A 19,915-nucleotide genomic window follows, 5' to 3' on the forward strand; every position below is an offset into this window, starting at 1 on the left:
AAAATCATACAAAAGGGAAACTAATACAGCAAAGCACACTCACATACACAGATATGTATACAGGACACACACACCAGCACACACTCGTGGAGAAGGACGAGCACGTGTACGGGCGGCCATTGTTGATTTAATGGCAGACCAGCTGCGGCCCAATGCACAACAATGCGGCTGGGAGGAGCGAAGGGGAGGTGCTGGGTAAAAAATAAAGATAAATTCTTCAATTCGCAGCAGGCAAAATAAGAAATTACAGTTCCTGCCCGGGGGCGGATGTCCGGAAAGTCCTGCCAGGCCCCACTCCACTCTATTCGCAGCAGATCAACTTTGAAAACTTTGCAATTTCTGCACGATTGCCAACATCATAATAAGCACTAAAACCGATTAATATTTAATCTATGCATATTCCGTGAAGGCGAAGAGTGCCCGTCTTTATTTGGTGTATTTATTTCCATGTATTTTGTAAGTCCTCCCACAGCACAACACAAAGTCCGGCTGACATTCCTCAACGTTTGCAGGCTCGAAAGTGTTAGAATCCAGTGGCCATTATTGTCTTACCGTTTTGGCCTGCATAGGGAGCATATAGAGCATATTGGATGCAGTCAGGCGGCAGTGAGTTCGACATGAAATATTCATACTCTGGCCAGGAGGATGAGAGAGAGGCTTTGCAACAGGAATTCCAGTGGCCAGTGGCCAGTGGCCAAGGACTCCTGGCGAGATGCTGAAACATTCATGTGTGCAGGACACTCGCCAGCTGTCTCTGCGGCGGGGCAAAGTGTTCTTATGCAAGTTGTCATTAACTTGGCTGTGAACCTGTAGCTGAAAGTGAATCCGAAACCGAAACTGAATCTGAATCTGAATCTGACTGACAACCAAATGGCTTTGGTCTCTGGGCTTATGTGGCAAAAACATGTTGCGTGGTACTATCACTTTCGAGTTGCCATTGTGGTAATCAGGGACCTGATAAGATGAAAACTAGCCTTGTTTTCAGGCACCTTTAAAAGTGACTTCCAGGATCTTAAGCTTCCATTCTAAAGCTAAACCAGCTGGTCTAGTTGGTATATAAAATCGGGCTGGTAATGTACAATTTCTTGCCGTGCATCCACTTTTCCCTGCCCTCCACCCCTCATCCTCTGGCACATTGCACACGCCAAAAGAAAGGAGAAGGGGGGGTAGGGGTCGCAAAAACTCAAACAATGCCGGCATAATGGAGTATGCATTATGGCTAATGGCACACGCCTACAACTACACATTTGTGCCCTGTGTAGATAGCCGGGGATGTCCTTTGTGGCTGCGATCCTTTGTGCAGGTTGCGAGGCTGTGAGGCTGTGAGGTTGCGAGGTCCAGAGAGGCGGGCCACAATGTCTAATAAGCTGAGGTCCTAAATGCTTAGACAATGAAAATGGACTCGGCCCACACAATGATGTCAGTTGCAGGGCGGGCGAAGGGGAGCGGAGCGGGAGAGGAGGTCCAAGGAGGAGCTCTCCGGCCACTTGACCTATGACACCATGACACCATGACTGGCAGCAATCTCTGATGGATGTGTGACATGGCACTGGGCACCCGGTTAACCCCCAAATGCCCCGAGAAATTAATGCCTTGATTAGTTGTGCAAGCGCAATATTATTCAGAACTTTCGCCGAGTGCCGGGGGCAATTTAAATCCGCCAGAGCCTCCTCGGCAGCAGGAATGTCAACTTCTGGGGCCAGAAGGGAAGCACCCGAAGTGCACTTGAGCTAAACACCAGCACCAACATGCAACATGCAACATGCAGCCACAATGGCAAACGGCAAACGGAACCGACAACACTTTAAATGTTACAGCTTAACCTCGACGGGCAATTCAAACAATGTCCTAGCTCACACACACACACACACACACACACGTCCTGATAGGGACACGCTGCTTCTGTGTTAGTCGGTAGTCTGCATGTGTGTGTGTGTCAAATTTTAACGCCTGTCAACAATGCAGGCGGAGAAAAAAATGCAGCGGCAATGGAAACGACAACAACAGCAGAAGAACATGTCGCAGGCAGCACTCAAATTTTCAAATGCATGCATGCAAATGTGTGGGTGAGCGATACCCTTCCTGGAAAAGGATGTTACGAGTGCTCGAGCCTGGCTCTCGAATGCACAATTTCCCCGAGCTTGAGGCAATATGCTTGTGCACCCGGGCCAAGTTCAAGCAAAGCGTTCAAGCCACTACTGCATGTTTGGAGTTTCCTTGTGATCCTTACTTAAGTCTACATTTAATGGTATAACTCATGTCCGGTAAACTCGTCTTAACTCATTCAATTCAAAATTGTTTGCATTTCAAATAATCTGATTACATTTAAAATGAATCTAATGCGTAGCTAGAAGCAAAGTGTGTCAGATATACAATCCAGGCTTAGCTCTTTTGTTTGTTCTTTGAATATTTCTGTGTACCTGGATACCCAATCCTTATTGCCTTCCAAATTGAATATTATTCAAAAATCGCCTTTGCGCACATCTAGTGTGCAGTATCGTGTTTCCAGCACTTGTATCCACACATCCCCACAAAGGTATCAGATATTCGTTTGAGAGCGTATTCTCGCTTAGATATTTATGCAGCTCGTCAGTGCTGGGGTTTCTATGGGTGTGGATCTGGATGGGATGGGAATGGGAATGGGGATGGGGATGTGTTGTGCAGCAGCGTAAAAAGTGACAGGCGACACACACACACACACACACTGGTGCAGGCTGAGGCAGGAGATGGCTAACACCCCGAGCACACACAGATACAAACTGGCACAGTCACATGGCCGCGTTGACGTGGCTGAAAGCCGCAAGGGACAGGCTTTGGCAAGTGGATGCAAGGATGCAAGGATGCGAGGATGCGAGGGGCGGTGTTGCAGTGGCAGTGGCAGTAGGTTGGGCGTAGGCAAATTGTTTGTCACATGGCCGGGCCAGCTCCCAGTGCCCGCCCCTCGCCGGTTCACCTTGATGGGCGGTGGGTGGTTGATGGTAAGTGGGTGGTAAGCGGTAGAGGTGTCACCAGGACTCGCTGCCGTTTCGTTGTCAAAATCATAAACATGACCCGGCCACGCCCCACGCCCCACGCCCAGTCGCAGCCATGTGGCATTGTTTTGCACTTTGTCGAACTGCAGAAGTGCAGAGCTGCACGCATTTGCCAGCTGCATTGCTTTGCATAACAAGTGTAATCCAGCAGCTCAGCAGCAGTCTGCTCCGCAATTATGCAACAATTTTCGATGTGCAATTGGCAGGCAAAAACCAGAGGCACCGGAGCGTTTTCACTGGCGCAAATCGGGGAAATCGGGGCGAATCGCTTGTCGTGCTTAAGAAAAACTCGCACAAGATAGCTGGTCACAAAAATCAGGACTCCAGGACTCCAGGTCTCCAGGATCTGAGGCGAGAGTGCTGTCAGGTCGTTCAGGACAATTACAGTTCGTGCATTATTCAGCGAGGACTCCCAGAGGGACACTCCAATGAGACAAATGGCTCCTGCACGCAACTAAAGTGGCCGAAATGGGGGGATGGAGTGTTTTATGGAGTGCGAGTGCCGCACCGAGAATCTGTGGCATTTATATTTGATTTGGCAAGCAATTAAATGTGCTGGTTCTGCCGCAAATTTCATACATTTTGCAGCCACTCAATCATCAAATATTTGCTAGTTCTAACACATTTGGCTCATAAATTATTCCCGCTTGCCACAAATCCTTTTTTGGCAGCGTCGTTTATTCAATCAACTGGTATTTGTTTGCTTTTGACAAAAAGAGGACTTGCAGGAGCAAAGCTAATTTGTTAATATTTGCATTCAAATGGCCTGCATTCTGGATTCAACTCAGCAATTTTTTTAATAGCCATTTTCGTTTGACCAAACAAATCCCGGTTTACCCACCAATTATTTTGCTTTACTTTGCTAAACTTTCAGATTAGGACCTGGGCAAATGCGGGAATTATGTTTCAGTGCCATTAACCGGAGCGATCCATCAAGTTGAAGAGCTCGTCGGCGGGAGCGTCATATCATTTTAGTCATATTTAAACAGCGCCCGTACTTATCGCTCATTATTTATGCATATATCAATCTATACGGCCACGAGACCCCATTAACGGGCAAACAAATGCCCCGAAAATTCGTGGAAAAACCGCGCCCAAAAGGAAAGCCGCTCACACACACACACACACACACAGAGTGAGAAGAGGAAAGGAAAGGACATTGGAGAGAGAGTAAGGATGAGAAGGAGCAGAGCTGTTGGCCCAGGCGAAAAAGGCGACGCACCTGTCTGTCTGTCACATCACATATTTGTTTGCCTAACACTGACACGCACACACACACACACACGCACACACACGCGAGCCGCAGGATCAGGCGCCTGTCGTTATGCCACACAATTTTATCAACATTAATTTGTCAAACATTTACCGGCATTTCACATGTGTGGGTGTGGGTGTGGGTGTGGTTGGATGCGTCCCTTCTAATGGGAACAATGAGTTGAATGAATTTAATGAAATGAGATGTAAACATGTGGACAGCTGCGAACAAGCGGTGAAAAAGTGGGCAAGCGAAGCGAGGGGAAAAGAGGGAACAAAGGAGTCATTGTGGAAATGTCCTGTTCCCTGCTCCCTACGTCCTGCCCCCAACATCCTGCTCACTGCATCCTGCTCCCTGCTCCAGCGCACTCGCTTGTTTTCGAACTCGTAATGAAATTCTTGAGTAGAAATTCATTTTGCAACTTTTGCTGAAACAATGCTCATTGAATAATTTACGCCCTGCGCCGGCACAAATGAAAACCCAAAGCAAACGGAATGGGGAAATGGGGAAATGGGTGCATTCAGCAGCTGGGTGTGGAAAACTGCACCAGTGCTCCACTTAGTGAGCTCCCAGCTCCAGTCCCAGTCCCTTGGCAATCTACGTGCTCGGGGCCCAGGCGCTGGGCATAATTGCATTAGCCGGATGCGCTGGATGTGGCTCCCGTTTCCCATTTCCACCCCGGGCTAATGTAATTGTTTTGTGTATTTAGCAGCCTGGACATTGCATCCAAGCAGCACGTCCTGCTCCTGATCCTGCTTCTCCTCCTTCTTCTGCTCCTCCTTCTGCTCCTGCTCCTGACCTCCAACCTCCCCTAATGAGCCAATCAATGCACACGAATCGCCGAGCTGGGAAACTTCTGGCCCCGTTTGACAAGCTCGAAATGCAAATTGCTGGCAATTAGCGTTTCAAGCGATTCCAGCACGAAGGTGCCACCACTGCCACCAATGCCACCATTGCCACCGGCATCTTGGGGCAGCTAATCTGGAGCCAACTAATTAAACTTTGTCTGTGTCGGGCTGCTAATGTGCAGACAGTTGGCCCAGACCTCAAGTCGGATCACAAAGGGGTTCTCATTCACTATTTAGCTCTGTCAATTGCCAATTTTTGATTGGTTTCAGTGGCACTCGCAATAAAGTCGTTGGGTAACTTTGAAGTGAAAGACTATAGAAGCATTTGCTGCCAAAACTTTCAATTAACTAAAAGCATTTTTCAACCTATTGATTGTTCATCAATCACGTGCATTCATAATTTGTTAGCCAAATAGACAGTCATAAACAAAAGTAAGCCCCTCGCACAATATGTATTCAGCATATCCCACTTCAACATTGTTTTCGCCGGCTTTCAGTTTAATGAAACTGCACGAGGCGAAATAATTTGCATATGGCATTTCCTGTAATCAATTGCAATCTTTTCATTCGATTGAAATGGCGAGACCAAGAGCAGAAATCATGGGAATTAAACTCCGGGCTGCAGGATGGCAAACAGCAATGGGAAATTACCACAATTGATGCATATAGACATCTGGGCATTGAGCTGGCGATGTTCCACAGAACTGGCATCGTTTGCCTGCTGGCGAAAAATTTATGACAGTTTTCGGTTGTTTGTGTCTGGCTGAGTTCCGATTTCCCGATGGCCTGAATGGGCAGCAGTGGGTAGCTGGATAGCCTGGCTCCTCCGCAGTGGAAAGTGGAATGATGTAACCAGAAGGAGCAACCTGCAACAGCCACTGCAGCAGCAGCAGCAGCAACAGCAGCAGCAACAACAGCGGCGGCAACTGCTTACAAAATAATTGATTTTGTTCACATCCTTGACACAAATAAACACTCGCTCGGCTCTGCTAAAGTTGAACCCACCATAAGTTTGCCAAGCGACCCCCAGCAAAGCTGCATGGAAATTTTGAATTAAGTCCGCACAAAGCTTAAGGATTTTTAATTGAATTTGAGGGGTTTCAACAGCAAATTCAATTCAATGCGCAGTCTGCACAGAGTCACAGGCGAAAGTTTAATGAATCCAATGAAGTTGCTACGCCCGATTGGAGTGTTTGTGTTGTGTCCTGTGGCAAAACAGAACGAGCTCAAGAGCAACCGGGAATATGGAGTCCTTTGAAAATGGCTGGGCTGCGATGAGCAGCGCAACTCGATGCCTTCATTCTTCCACTCCCACGTATTAAGTTTCGAAAGCCACTTGGGTGACAACATCCACCCTGCATCCTAAAATCCTTGCCCTGCACTCCACACAGCCTGGCTCGCAACCCATTGGGGCATCAACTCATCAACAGGCCGCCGAATCCTGCGAATTCCGCCATCATAAACTGTGCACTCGTCGCAAAAAGTGCCACCAAAAGAGAATGACAGAAAGTGGCAGAGTGAAAAGGGCCAAAAGGAGAGATTAATCCACTATGAACCAGGCGACTGGAGAACCTTTGGCTAATTTGCAGCTCGGATGCAGGCGGTTCGTCCTTTTGGACACGGCTTAATGGAAAGTTTAGACAGTTCTTTGTGCTGCCACTCGATCAGGGGGTTTATACGCTCTAAAGTGCTGACATGGCAATTGATTATTTAGTCCTAACACATTATTGTAACTTAGGTCTTGAAAACAAGATCAACAACCCATCGGCAAGCAGCAGTAAATTTCATTCAAAACACTGGTGGAAATTCAGAGCAACTCTTCAAATTAAGCCATTTATTATTATCTAATTTCGCATTAATCATAATCATACTATAGAATCGAATGCCACACACATATATCGCTCCAATCAAATGTGTAGCAAAGACAAACTATCACTTGTTAAAGGACTATTTCTGATTTCGTCCTTCTTGAACTGACCTACTTTCCAGAGATTCCATGAAGCAGCAGTTAGCCTGAACGACATAAACCTATAAATCGCACTGGCTGTGAAAGGCTTAATTATTTTTTTAGACACACCATTTAGGTCTTGAAAGCGGATTGGTAATTTTAATTGCTTAATTGCCGGCTGGCCGACTGACAGACAGTCGAAATTAAATAAGCAGCCAATGATGGGAAAATCAATAGTGTGGCACTGGCTTAAGCAATCGCCATTTGGAACTGGGTTGCAGCTAATTGTTGCAGCTAATTGTCTGTCAGTCAGATCCAACTTAGTTGTGGCGGAACACAGGGAACCCAGGCGAAAAAGGCGAAAGCCTATTCGATTCAATTAAATTTGCATTAGGAGTGGAATGCATTAATAAATATATCTGGATCTCAATTACACTTGGCAGCCCAATTGGGTGGGCAGCTGCCGCAGTTGGGCCTCCGTAGGTGAGTGGTTGGTTGTCCGGGCTTTTTTGGCACGCAACCAAAACCGAGCCAGCCGCAAAAAAAGGAAATCAATTGGAAACTGTTTGCTAGTGCCTCGTCCTTCCCTCCACCACCCTCTCCGCCTCCCTCTCCCTCGGCAGGCTCAATTACCCGGGCATTCTCGTTGATTTGCAGCACGTTTCGCCAGTTGCCAGTCGGCAGCACTACCGCTGATGACTTTGGCGAGGAAAGGACGATGATGACGATTCCGGCCATGATGAAGCTGCCGTGGCTCTTGAAGTGGTCGAAGATTTGGCGCACAATTGTCACAGCGAACACTCGGCTATATAGCGTCGAAAAATCACTTTCCTTTGGCAGTTTGCGAGTTTGAGTGGCAAGCCAACAAACCGAAAGTAGCTGCCTCTATAGCGGCTCTAATAATGTGGAAAAGGCCTTGTTGCCAGTTTTCCCCTCTAGCGGAAACTTAAGCTGCAGTTTACCGAACTGCCTGCGACCTTAAAGGCATACATTCTAGTAAACTCCTGGTTTTGGGCTCAGAAGTAGGCAACCAACTATCGACTTGGCCAATAATTGACGGCTGCTTTCAATATGGCCAAGTCCCACTGTCCAAGGACCACTGCCAGTCGAATCGCTCGAGAGTCCCTCGAAATGCACACAATTTGTATATGCATTCGAGTGGGCTTTGTGCGTGTTCCTTGTGTCTGCACTAGGGTGCACTTAAGCCGAGCTCTGTTGTCGATTGCCTGACAGCCATGCACTTGGGAAAATATGGTAGTAACTCGTAACTTAGTTAAGTAATCGAGCAAGGATTTATGTATGGTTTACCATAATATCCCAGACCATATATATTCCAGATTCTAGAAATCTAAGCCAAAGAACCGAATTTTTCTCGAAGTGAATACTAAGTTCCTAATGGGAGCAAGTGACACAGAATAGGGACATAGAAAGCTCTGATGATGACTACACAGATCCCAGCCCCAAGGCAGTCAGTCCGATGGATTGATGAATTGAGGCACAGGGACAAGGACAAGGAATGGCGATAAGCCGGCAAACTCACCTGCAAGTCGGTTCCTGTGCCCGGCTGTGCCAGATCACAGGCTGATATCCAAGGATTAAGGCGTGTTAGCGAAGTCGCAGTCCCGAGTATGGACTTCTTCAGATCCACGGGCGCTGGCAAGGATGTGGTGATGCTGCTGGCTCCTGCCGACTCGGTGCTGGCCGAGGCGGGCGCGGTGTTATCCTTGTGGCCAATCAACTGCGCCGTCTGGGCATCAAGGATGTGGCCGCTGGCCTCCCGTTTGTTATTGTTGTTATCGTAGCTGATCGCGAACTCCTTCGAGTGGCTGTTGCTGTGGTCGCTGTGCTGCAGGACACCTTCATCAATCAGTCGGCTCTCGTCCTGCTGCTGCTGTTCGGTCTCTCTTTCCGCTTCCGCTTCTGTCTCTGTCTCCGTCTCCGTTTCCGTCTCGCTCTCTGGCTCTGTGTCTATTTCCGTTTCCGCTCCGGGTTGCTGTTGCTGCTGCTTGTGTTGCGGCAAGTGCTGCTGCTGCTGCTGCTGCTGCTGCAGATTGTAGTCCTCCTCGTCGGCGTCTTCGTTGAGCTTGATCAGGCGATCGAAGGACTCCTCGGACAGCAGGTCGTCCTCGGCCACCAGGGCAAAGATGTCCTGGTCCTCGTCGTAGGCCTGCGACGAGGGGAACTGCACTGTCAGGCCGCGATCCTCCTGGCCGTCGTCCTCCTGGTTGTTGGCCTCGTTTGACTCGGTGCTGTGACCGGCAGTGACTCCCAGACCTCCTGGGTCCGCTCCCGATCCGCCTGTACCGCCTGTTCCGCCTGCCCTACCTGCTATGTCCCGGCTGCTGCTGCTCTCGCGTCGTCGTCGCCGCTGCTGAAGCCTGTCCGCGACCCTCGAGGACGCCCAGGACTCGGAGTGGGCCTGGTCCTGGCTGTACTCCCGCGGCGGCAGTTGTGGGTGGAACTGGAGCGCGAAGTCGAGATGGTGGGGCAGGAAGATGGGCAGCAGGTATGAGCCAGAGCTGCGAACGAATGACGATGACGACGACTCGCCAGTGGACGGTAACGTGGTTGCAACTCCTCCGCCTCCGACTCCGCCGCCACTTCTGCCCCTTTTACGGCCGCCTGCTGTGTTTGCTGCTGCTGCTGCTGCTGCTGCGGATGTTGATGCTGCGGATGTTTCTGCTGCCGCCGCCGCTGCTGCTGCCGCTGCAGATGTTGCTGCCGCTGTTGGTGTTGCTGTTGCTGAGCTGATGCTGCTGCTGCTGCCACGCCGAGCCCCCGAAATAAACGCAAGCGCCATCACGACCAGCCCGGGTCCTGGCCGCATATTGACCTCGGGTTCGGCGGTGCTAGCATGGTGCAGGCCCGCTTGAGACGCGCTTGCGACTCCAATTCAATGCGAATAATGATGGGCTCATGGCCCCATCATCATCAGTAGTGTGGGCTGCGGAGCGGTATTCTTGGATGGCGATCGGCTCTCTCTCGATCCGTCAGATCCGTCTGATCCCTCTGTTCCCTCTTGTCCCTCTGTTCCCGCCAGAGCCGCTCCAGCTTCAGTTGCTGCCCTGCGTCCACATCCAGCGGCATGAATCCGCAGCAGCCAGGTTCCCAGTTCCCTTCCAGCTGATCACTGGCTAGCATGCAAATCACCAAGTCACCTGCGTAGAGGAGCGCGATTCTTGGGTTTCGAACACACTGCGATTAGCGTTTTACTTCTTCGTTACTCGCATAATAGTATTAATTTGATTATTTCATTTAACGTAGATTATTGTTGTTGGATTGGTGGTGGCTGCTGGTGTTGCACAATAACCTTGGAATTCGAATTGCAATTGGAATTGGAATCGGAATTGGACATTTTGAAATTCGTTTACTTCGTTGAATTGGGTTTTCGCTCTTTGATTTGTATTATTATTTGGGCTTGGGTTGCTCACATTATTATTAATTAATTAAGAAATCTGCACAAAGACAAAGAATCGCTGGTTAGGCACTGTTAGGGGCATTTTTTCGATATTAATGTGTGTGTTTTCAGTCAAAAAAAAATGGGGGCTAATGTTCGAAAACGTTTTGTGCGCTCACGCTCTCGGTTTCCCAATGCGCTCTATTTGCGCTATTTGCTCTCTCGAAATTCATTACGGTAATGCTAATGGATATGAATATGATTCGGGAACTTTTTCGCGATGCCAGGCTTTTGGACTAATAACTTTTAGCTCATTTTTGTTGTGATTTACATCAATTGGCTTGCATATTTTCATTTTCACTAGCGCTTAGTTTTCCCGAAGTTTTCGAACGGTAAAACCGAGCGAACGCGAACGCAAACACCACACAAAGAAGGAAAAAAGCCGAAAAAACGGTCGTGGAAGTCCCGTATATCTAACACACATACACACACTGGCACACTTGCACACGGGCATGCAAAGAAATTTATATAATTCGCTGCTCTGCTTCTGCTTTCAGCTTTCTCTCAGCCGCTCAGCCGCTGGTTGTTTTTGTTGGCTTCGCTGCAAACACAAAAACAGCGAACGCAGGGATCCATCCACAAGGAGCGCGAGTGGGTGTAAGCCGTGGCTCTCTCTCCACCCACCCACACACACACAGACTCACTTACGTGCGCTCGCTCTCTCGCCTCTTTAGTGCTGCGAGGCAACGAGGGCGCGAGTGAGCCTGTGTGCGTGTGAGCAGTTACTTGGGGCGGCCAGGCAAGCACTTCGCATACCACTTTTCTCGGATTTCAGCCAAGAAGAAGAAGTTGGCTAGGAACAAGAACAAGAAGATGGCGAGGAAGCAGAAGGCGGAAGGGGGAAGCAGAGCAGGGCCAGAAGGACCAAAAGAAGTCGCCCCTCTCGCTGTATTGGTGGTAAGCCTATGCGTGTGTGCCTCTCTGGCCTTTTCCCTGCGCTGGTATTGGTGTTAGAGCCAAGAGTCCAAGAGTCCAAGAAGTGGAAGTCGAGGCATATTTGGGAAAACGAACAAAAAGTCCCAAATCACATTCATGTCCTTTCAATAACCCTCGTGAACGTGTGTACCACAAAGGACTGTGAATAAATCAAAAATCAGCATTTTCCGCGTTTCATTTAAATCCTCGACTGTCCTCTTTGCTTTCTTTGCGGAGGCTTTCTTCCTTCGCTCTTTGTGTGTTAACTTTCACTTTTGTTTTATTTGCTGCGTTGACACTGCGCACACACACACACACACACACACACAGACGCACACACTCGCACGCACGCACACTCGTGGCTGGCTGGCTGTATATGTATAAGGATTTTCTCTTTTTTTCGATGGTGCGTGTGCTGGCTGTGGATCCTTTCGTTTCAGTACAACAGCCGCTTATATAAGCCCGGAACGTAGCACGAAAAACTTTGGAACACTCCTCAGCGGGTTTTGGGTTATCGGGTTTTTTTTTGGGTTTTTCGCTTCTGGGTTTTGGGTTGGTTTTTTGTTTTTCCTATCCACTGCCAATCGAACGGCAGCGGCACTTCAGGGACGAGCGAAAGCGAAAAACTCCCCGAATTGCGGGGACATTCATTTTTGCATTATATAACAGCGAAAGCTGGGGGCAACCGTCCGTTTTCTTTGGCGAATTAACGAGTTCGAAAGCACTTGGGGAACACTTTCTCGAGTGGCAAATACTCGGGGTTACCTATGCGCTTTACCTATGTAAATAGGTAAATATGTACTATATACACGGTGGTGGGGGAGGGGGGCAAGGGGGCTATATTTCTTCCTCTTCTTATTTCCCGTAGAGCGCAGCATCAACGGCCGTGTTGTGTCGCTTGTGTGGGCGGGGACCCACGGCCCACGGCCCAAGGCGGGGGGCGTGGTAGGCAGCAGTGCTCGAGAGTTATGCTTGGCAGATTTTCCTGCTCGATTCTTTGCTTTTTTCGGCTAAGATTACGATTTGACTGCGATTCGAGCCACAAATTTGGGTTAGATTCGTTTAATTTCGTTAGTTTCGTTTGATTTCGTTAGTTTCGCCAAGGACCCGAATACCGATTGATTCACTGAAGAGCTGAGGCTGCCTGCCGTTGGCCAATGGCTGCTGTTTTTACTGGCTAGGACTTTGTGTGTTTTTGTGGACGCGACGTCGCAGGACAAATACCGTACAATCCTGCTTCCTGCTGATGGCCCCAAACGGCACTGACTGTGCCACATTGCAGATGGCGCTCGACTGGAATGTGCGAGCGGTCCACTAGGACCCGAGTCGTAGCCGAAGCCACCCGAATCCACGGCCGAACGAACTCACGCCCGAGGGCTCAGCAGCTGACAAAGGAGAGCGGCGCGCTCTCCTGTGCGCTCTCTCGTGCGCCGTCGCTCTTCGGCGATTTCCAGGACCCATCCAGTTGTCCCGCTAACAGGGCTGTTAGGGCGCTGTTAAGTAACAGCCGTTTCGAAAACCCATTTTTGGGGCCAGTTCGAGTTGAAGTAAAAAGAATTACTTGCTGCAGGGCACTTAATCACACCAGCAGAGCAGGAGAAGGACATGTAGAGAGAAAGTCACTGCCCCCCACTTGACTCGACTCATCTATTTCGTCCTGTCCCTCGTCCTGCCCCTCATCCTGGCCCCCCCAAGCGTCTTCACTTTTACTTTTCGGTCTCTGGCTTTTGTGTGCGCATTTCGTTATGGCGTTTTGTCTTTGTCTCACTTGGCCTAAATGTGTAATACCCTATAATGTCGTTTAATCCCACTCGACGTGTTTTAGTTTCGCCCGCCAGCTTAGCCAAAGTCAGCCGGAGTCGGATCGAACTCGAATCGGAGTCGGAGTCGGATTCGAAATCGGGATGTTGTCGCAGTCGATGGAGGGATAATTGCCAGGAGCCTCGGGGCGAGTGTCCCGATTGAAACTCCTTCATTGCCAATTAGCAGCGCAGTAATTGCATATTGCTTTAAATACGCAAATCAATTGTGTGTACTTGTGTGTTTAATAATTACCACAATATACAACTTAAGTTGAAATTTTTGAGAACTAAAATAGGAGAGTGGTACAAAATATCAATCAAATAGAAAGGCTTCAGCAGTTCACGATTGTCCATTAATCGGTTTAAGAATTCATTGAGTTGTTTTCGAAAATCATTTCTCGCCATTCCACTGAGCTGATGAGCAATTTGATGCACATTTCTGCCAAACTCTCGCCGGCTGTCCAATTGCGATGACTATCCGAGCAGTCAAGCATCCAAACATCCAAACATCCAAACATCCAAGTATCCAAGGCAGCGCCGACCTTCAGGCAGACACTCGACAGCAGCTGAATCCGTGGAACCGGAGGAAGTGGGTCTAGGAACAGGCATTCACTCAATAGTTGGCGGTTAGTCGGGCCACAGGATGGGGTGGACAGACAGCACTTGAATTATTAAGTTTTCTTTTTGGTAATTAACTTAAGTAACTGCCACGACAAATCAAAGGGGAGGCCTAGTCCTTGGAAAGCCTGGCCAGAACAGGACAGGCCATATTAGCCACACCCGAGCCGATTCGAGGGAAAGTGACCAAGTGAAGTGGGAAGCAAAACAAACAGAAATCGAAAAAATACAAAGATTACTATATAAGAGAAGGGCGGCAGGCGGAAGCGGGGAAATCATTTGGCTTGGAAAGCAGTTTGCTTCAATTTATGCGCATTCCAATCAATAACTGTGACACATGCAAGGACAACAGGACGAGCGGAGAAGGACCCGAGACCAGACCCAAACACACCACCCGAGAAGCGGCCAGGGAACCAAGAAACCAAGCAGCCAAGGAACCAAGCAGCCAAGGAGCAAAGGACACAGAAGCGAAGGAGCCAGGGAGCCACGAGGAGAGTGAAAGTGCCAGGACATCGAGCACTCCGAAGATGGCTCACTGCCGCTTGTGTGTTTGTGGCGTGGATATGAATGTGTCAAACTTATGCGGGCGCACACCCACACCCACACACACATACACATGGACACGGACAGGAGCACACACACACACTGACAGCCAAGAACACTGACTCGCATGTCGGTGTGCGTGCAGAAATTGATAAGAAACGGAATAACCCTCAAGAAATTTGCGGCGAGTGAAAGTGTGTGTGCGTGTGGGTGTGTGTATGTGCGATTGTGTTTGAGTTTGAGTTGGAGAGGATGCGAGAGGCACTGAGAAAATGGAAAACAAATCCAAAATGCCAGCACAAATAACAAAATAATGCCAACAACTAGGGAATACTCGTATGCCAGCGATAGAAAGAGTCCTGGATACTCTTTCAAAGCTGTATCCTTGAATTACATAACGCATATTAAATTCAGCTTTTTTTGTTAAATTTAACTTATATCAATCAAGTAAAGCTGCGTACTTGTGCTGTACAGATAAGCCTATTTCATCGAGCGTATCCTAGACAATCCTGCGATTGTCTCTCGCCCAAAACGGAATACATTTTCGGCTGATTAATTAAACCGATTATTTCCCGCTTGCAGAGCTGGCTGCCTGGCTGATTGATACCCAAGCCCTCTGCCTGGCGGGATGCCATCGAGTGCATTACCAGGTTGAAGTAGGTTGAAGGAGGAGTGGGTGGTGCTGGGTGGGTGGCACTGCTCTCGAGTCAGAATCAGACTCGTTATCGTCGCCGCATCTGACAGTTGGGCAAGTTGAGCATCCAATCGCATCGCGTCGCACGTCGGGGCAGCATCCTCTTCAATTTCGGTGCCAGCTTCGGTTTCTTAGTTTCAGTTTCAGCCTCAGTCGCCTCAGTTTAGCAACCTCGCAGTTTCGCAGTCTCGCAGTTTCGCAATTTCAACATTTCGCACTTTCCCAGTTTGGCAGTTTTGCAGTTCGGCAGTTTGGCAGTTGGGTCCTCGGCTGCGAGCGTGCCAAGGTAGCTGCGACGCTCAGCCGTTCAGATACATCCGTTACAAGGACGTCGCCTGACCAAAACGAAAGCAAACGAATCGAAACGAAACGAGAGGAGCGGAATGGAATGGAAGGGGAGGGGAGGAGGGGCGGCAAGGATTTTGCGCAGTCCTTGCTCGCACAAGGCGCTCTGCTCACTTTATTTATTTTATTCCCTTTTGCACACGCACCACGAAGAGCAAACGAAAAAGAAAGCTCACACACACACGCACACACACACACACACACACAGGCGACGGGAGGCAGAGGCAAGTTTTGTGAATGAAATTTCGCGCAGGCACAAAGCGGCCAAACAATGTGATAAGGGGAGGCGACGGCTTCGGCAGGACATCCCCTCGTCCTTCCAGGCCTGGCTCCAGATCCAATCCCTCGGGCAAGTCACGCGGCGAGCGGATGCACAGAGAGTCCTCCGCCACCCACCACCACCCACAACGCCCCAGAAAACAAAGGCAAACACAAACAATGCCGCCAAAAAACACAGTCAAGCTTCGATAAATGGATCCTGTGAAGGATTCAAACCATATGAGCCAACAAAAAGGCAGTCAAAGCCTGATTTACTCCACTCTTAGTTGAATTAACCACAATATCACTCCGATGTGATTGCTGAGCATTCAGTTAATGAAGCAGTTCACCCCAAGGAAGTTCGACCGTACTTCAAGTCCAAAAAGGAGCTTTGAGCCGTCGACAGCCGCTTCTTGGGCTGCTTCCTTATTTCGCCTTTTCTGTTTCTTTTTCTGCAAAGGAAGTGCTGGAAGGCAGAAGGGAAACTAAACTAATGCTCGGCGCTTATCGATGATGACGATGGCTATGACTCAGACTCCAACTCAGACTCCAACTCAGACTCAGATTCAGATTCAGATTGGAAATCGGACGCAGACTCGCCTGCAATCCTGTGACCCACAAATGGATCCTGCCATCTGATAATTGTGCCCGCTACGAACTGCAAACTGCCAGCCATTCGAGATTGGAGATTGGAGATGGCGATGGAGATGCGGTTAAGTGCGCGCTATAAAAACCAAGTCGGATTTGGAAGACGGTTAGCGGAAATGGGTTACTGCCCCTGCAAATGGGGAGAGTTTACTGCGAAGTTTGTACTGCATATAGCTCGAGTAATTGGAACAGTCAAGACTAATACTTAGAGTACCCTGCTATCAATCAACCCCAATCAACCCATCAAAGAAAGGAATCACATGTGTTGCCAGTGTTCAATACAATTCAACCGAATAATGGTATTTCGATCTTCATACAATGTGGCATCAGTTCCTGAGTATTCCCTATTCCTTGGAGTTACTTTGCAGGGCATCAAACGTGATGAAGTGAACAAGGACGAGTGGCGCATCCGCTGGCCAACCGTTTTGGCCACCCCTCACACCCCTCACCTACAAGCGCGCAATTGGCACACATATGCAGGACGTAAAATGTAAATTCCTGTGGGTGTGCGGCGTTCGTCGTTGTTGTTGGGTGATAAAGCCATAGCTGGAGCGTGGGTGCATGAGTGTGGATAATGGCTCGTCGCAAAGTCGCAACGCACACACCAACCAACCCACCAAGCAACCAAGCCACCGAATGTCTGCACAAGCCCCTTATTGCCACCCACTCACACGGACACACACATGCGCGCCCCACATAATAAGGTGCGATTTGTCTCGCGCATAAAACGAAATTTCCTGCACACACACACTGATATCGGCGGTGGGGATGGAGGGTGATGGAGGGGGATGGTGGGGTAGATAGATGGAGGGGAGGAAATCGGGGTGGCTGGGAGGTTTTCCTCGGTAGCTGGCCAACAATAGTCGGCTTCATCTTCGGCGGGGGCTGAAGGGGCAGCTTCGATGGCTTTGTTGCTCGAACATGACAGCAAAAGCAAAAGCAAAGGCATTGGGTGTCTCTCTGCGCTGCAGAGGGGGTGGGGGTGGGGGATGGCTGTTTAGGGGTGCGGGCGGAAGGGGGGAACATCTTTGTAGGTTAAGGCTTCTGTCAAAGCAGGAAAATGGGCCACAAAAGGCGTAAGACGAGGCAAACTCGTTTGCCATAATTATTGCTTTTGTTGGTAGCTATCGTCCTTCCTCACGCACCCCACCCCCCTCCCCTCCCCTCCCCTCTGGCATTATTATTTTAACCGGAAGTGGGCGCATGTGTGTGTGCGTGTGCCGATGTGTACAATTTGTGAACTGCATGAACTTTTGTGCCTCGGCCAAGAGGAAGCTCTTCCTGCGTGCCGGCATTTAGCAAATTTTGTACGACAATGTTTGCCTCTCCCTCTCTCACCCTCTCGCACCCCCTCTCTCTCTCCCTTTCTCTCTCTCTGCTCGTCCTGTGCAGCCCTTAATTTTATGACAAATATTATGTTAAAGACCGACTATGCGCTACCCCATAAAAGTCAATCATTTTTCATTCCAGCTCCCACGAAGTACCCGTGCCTTCATTTTCGGATGTCCGCTGGGGACATTTAATTTTGGGGTTTTTTGTTGGCTGTGATTTTTCTTGATATGCGATATCGCCTTTTGCTTCGCACCCCCATCCTTCCCTCTCTCTCTCTCACACTCTATCCATATCTCTCTTTTATTTTTTGGGCTGGGTGGCGCATTGTGTTTGCGGGTGTGTTTGCCACCCACTGGGCAAGCTTTTGTTGATATTTGGCGCGGCCTGCTTCAATTTATGTTCTGTTTGCCTTTATTGTCTTTCTCGACTTTTTTCCGTTCCCTGTTTGCTGTCCTCGCACAGTGGAGCTTCGCTAGGTGTGACAGGACTCGCAGTTTCATATATTTTTTAGGCGATCTGAAAATGGGTATCATTTCTTGAAATTAGCATCGTCCTTGCTACAAATTAACCATCTTTGAATAAATCAGGCTATGCATACGAGTCCTCACTGTACTTTTCCTGGTGGTGTGTGCTGTTTTTTTCCGCTGCTCCCCGGCGCTTTCATTTTTTTATTGATAAGTTCATTTAATGGGCATGGGCCTCGCCAGCTGCCATCTCATCTTGACTCTCTGTCACTGCCACTCCCCACTCGCCACTTCCCACCCACCCACTCCGCCCACTCTGGTCGCCCACACGCTGTCTCCTAATGAGTTTAATGCTTTGTTATCATCGCTGTAATCGGCTTATGTAATATGGCAATATAATTGAATCCCGCGGAATTATGTCATTCGGCCAGGACCAAGACTAAGACTAAGGCAGTGTCGAGTGTCGAGGGGAGTTTACAAGTTTACAATTGCAAATTAGCAAATTGGCAAATTGGCAAAATGGCAAATTGTCAATGCCAGTCCAGAGGCAGTGGCTCAAACGCAGCACCTGCGCCGCAATCATAAAGGAAATGTGTGTGTCAGCTTGGGGAAGCCACTTTCACTCAGCGACCAAATGAAACTTAACGGAAAAGAAAATTACATCATGCTCGTTTCAATGGGTCGACATAATATTATTTTCCTGGCTCAGTGGGTCCTCGTCTGGTAGTCAATTTTTTATTTATTTATTTTATGCCTACGCACATACGCGCCTGCGGAGAGAAAGCGGTAGAGGGTGGGAGAAAGCGGGGGAAAGTGGGAGAAAGTGGGGTCCTGACAGGTGTCGCCGACTGAGTGGCTGTCTGACAGACTCGCAGAAGTGGGCGTGGCCCGTCAGCGTGGGCGGGGTGGTGAAAAATGGTGGCCTATTATTCTTTGTATTGTTTTATGTGGCATTTATATGCGTATTTTCGTCGTCTTTTAATGGGAAGGGCGAGCTCGCAAGAAAGACGAACACCCGAGTGGAAAATAACAAGGGCAATAGACCAGCCACACAGGCTGGAGGGCATCGGCTCCTCCGCCACACATTGCCATCCAATCAGTAGATAAATAACACATAAAATGAGGTGCTTAATCGGGTTTGAAGTGCTGAAAGTAAAACTGTGCCATGAGCCATGAGCCTTCCGTCCCTCCGTCCATCCGTCCACGTCGCCGGTGGCGATGGCTTTGTCTCCGTCGTAAATCTGGAGTATCACGGGTGTTTGAATATCATTTGCAAGCGCCGAATTTCGCAGAGTGCCTGACGGCATAATTCCGCCTTAAATGCCACGCGTACTAAAGTAATTTATCAGCATTGCTGGCATAAATTAGGTAGTCAAAAATGGTTGATTAGTATATCGTAATACGTCACTTATAATATGCTTGCTTGTAAAATACATAATTTGAAATGACCGCCCTTTTTCTACTTATCGATTTCTGTAAGCGTGCCACTACTTATCGATAAGTAATCGAGTATAATATGAAAAATCGATGTACGTTAATTTCAACTGCTGGAGAATATTCAAGAATTCATTATACCTCTCAGGTTGAATTTAAAAACACTCTTAATTTGCTTAAATACAAATTTTAATAATTTGCCTTAGATTACAACGCTTGTCGCGTTGCCAACTATTACACCGAATGTGGTTTCCCAGAAAAATACGTTCACACTGACGGGAAACATCGGTAGCAATCGGCTTGTGTTCAGTAAACTCAGCAA

General features: G+C 48.7%; 1 protein-coding gene across 4 annotated transcripts in view; it reads right to left on the reverse strand.

Annotated features, from left to right (window-relative positions):
• LOC6532104 overlaps nt 1-12,749 on the reverse strand; it is a 34,909-nt gene extending 22,160 nt beyond the window's left edge. The window contains exons 1-2 of one of the 4 annotated variants that reach the window (XM_039372100.2): nt 12,680-12,749; nt 8,624-10,538 (exon numbers count right to left, since the gene is read on the reverse strand). In XM_039372100.2, the coding sequence (XP_039228034.1) occupies nt 8,624-9,910 (1,287 nt within the window). In that variant the 5' untranslated portion in view covers nt 9,911-10,538; nt 12,680-12,749. Of the gene's footprint in view, nt 1-8,623; nt 12,169-12,570 lie in introns of those variants that run through there. The other 3 variants (XM_039372102.2, XM_039372101.2, XM_002092844.4) reach the window with 3 other exon arrangements.
• Between the last annotated feature and the right edge of the window lie 7,166 nt (nt 12,750-19,915).

Source organism: Drosophila yakuba, chromosome 2R (assembly GCF_016746365.2).
Source record: "Drosophila yakuba strain Tai18E2 chromosome 2R, Prin_Dyak_Tai18E2_2.1, whole genome shotgun sequence".
NCBI classification, from domain to species: Eukaryota; Metazoa; Arthropoda; class Insecta; order Diptera; family Drosophilidae; genus Drosophila; species Drosophila yakuba.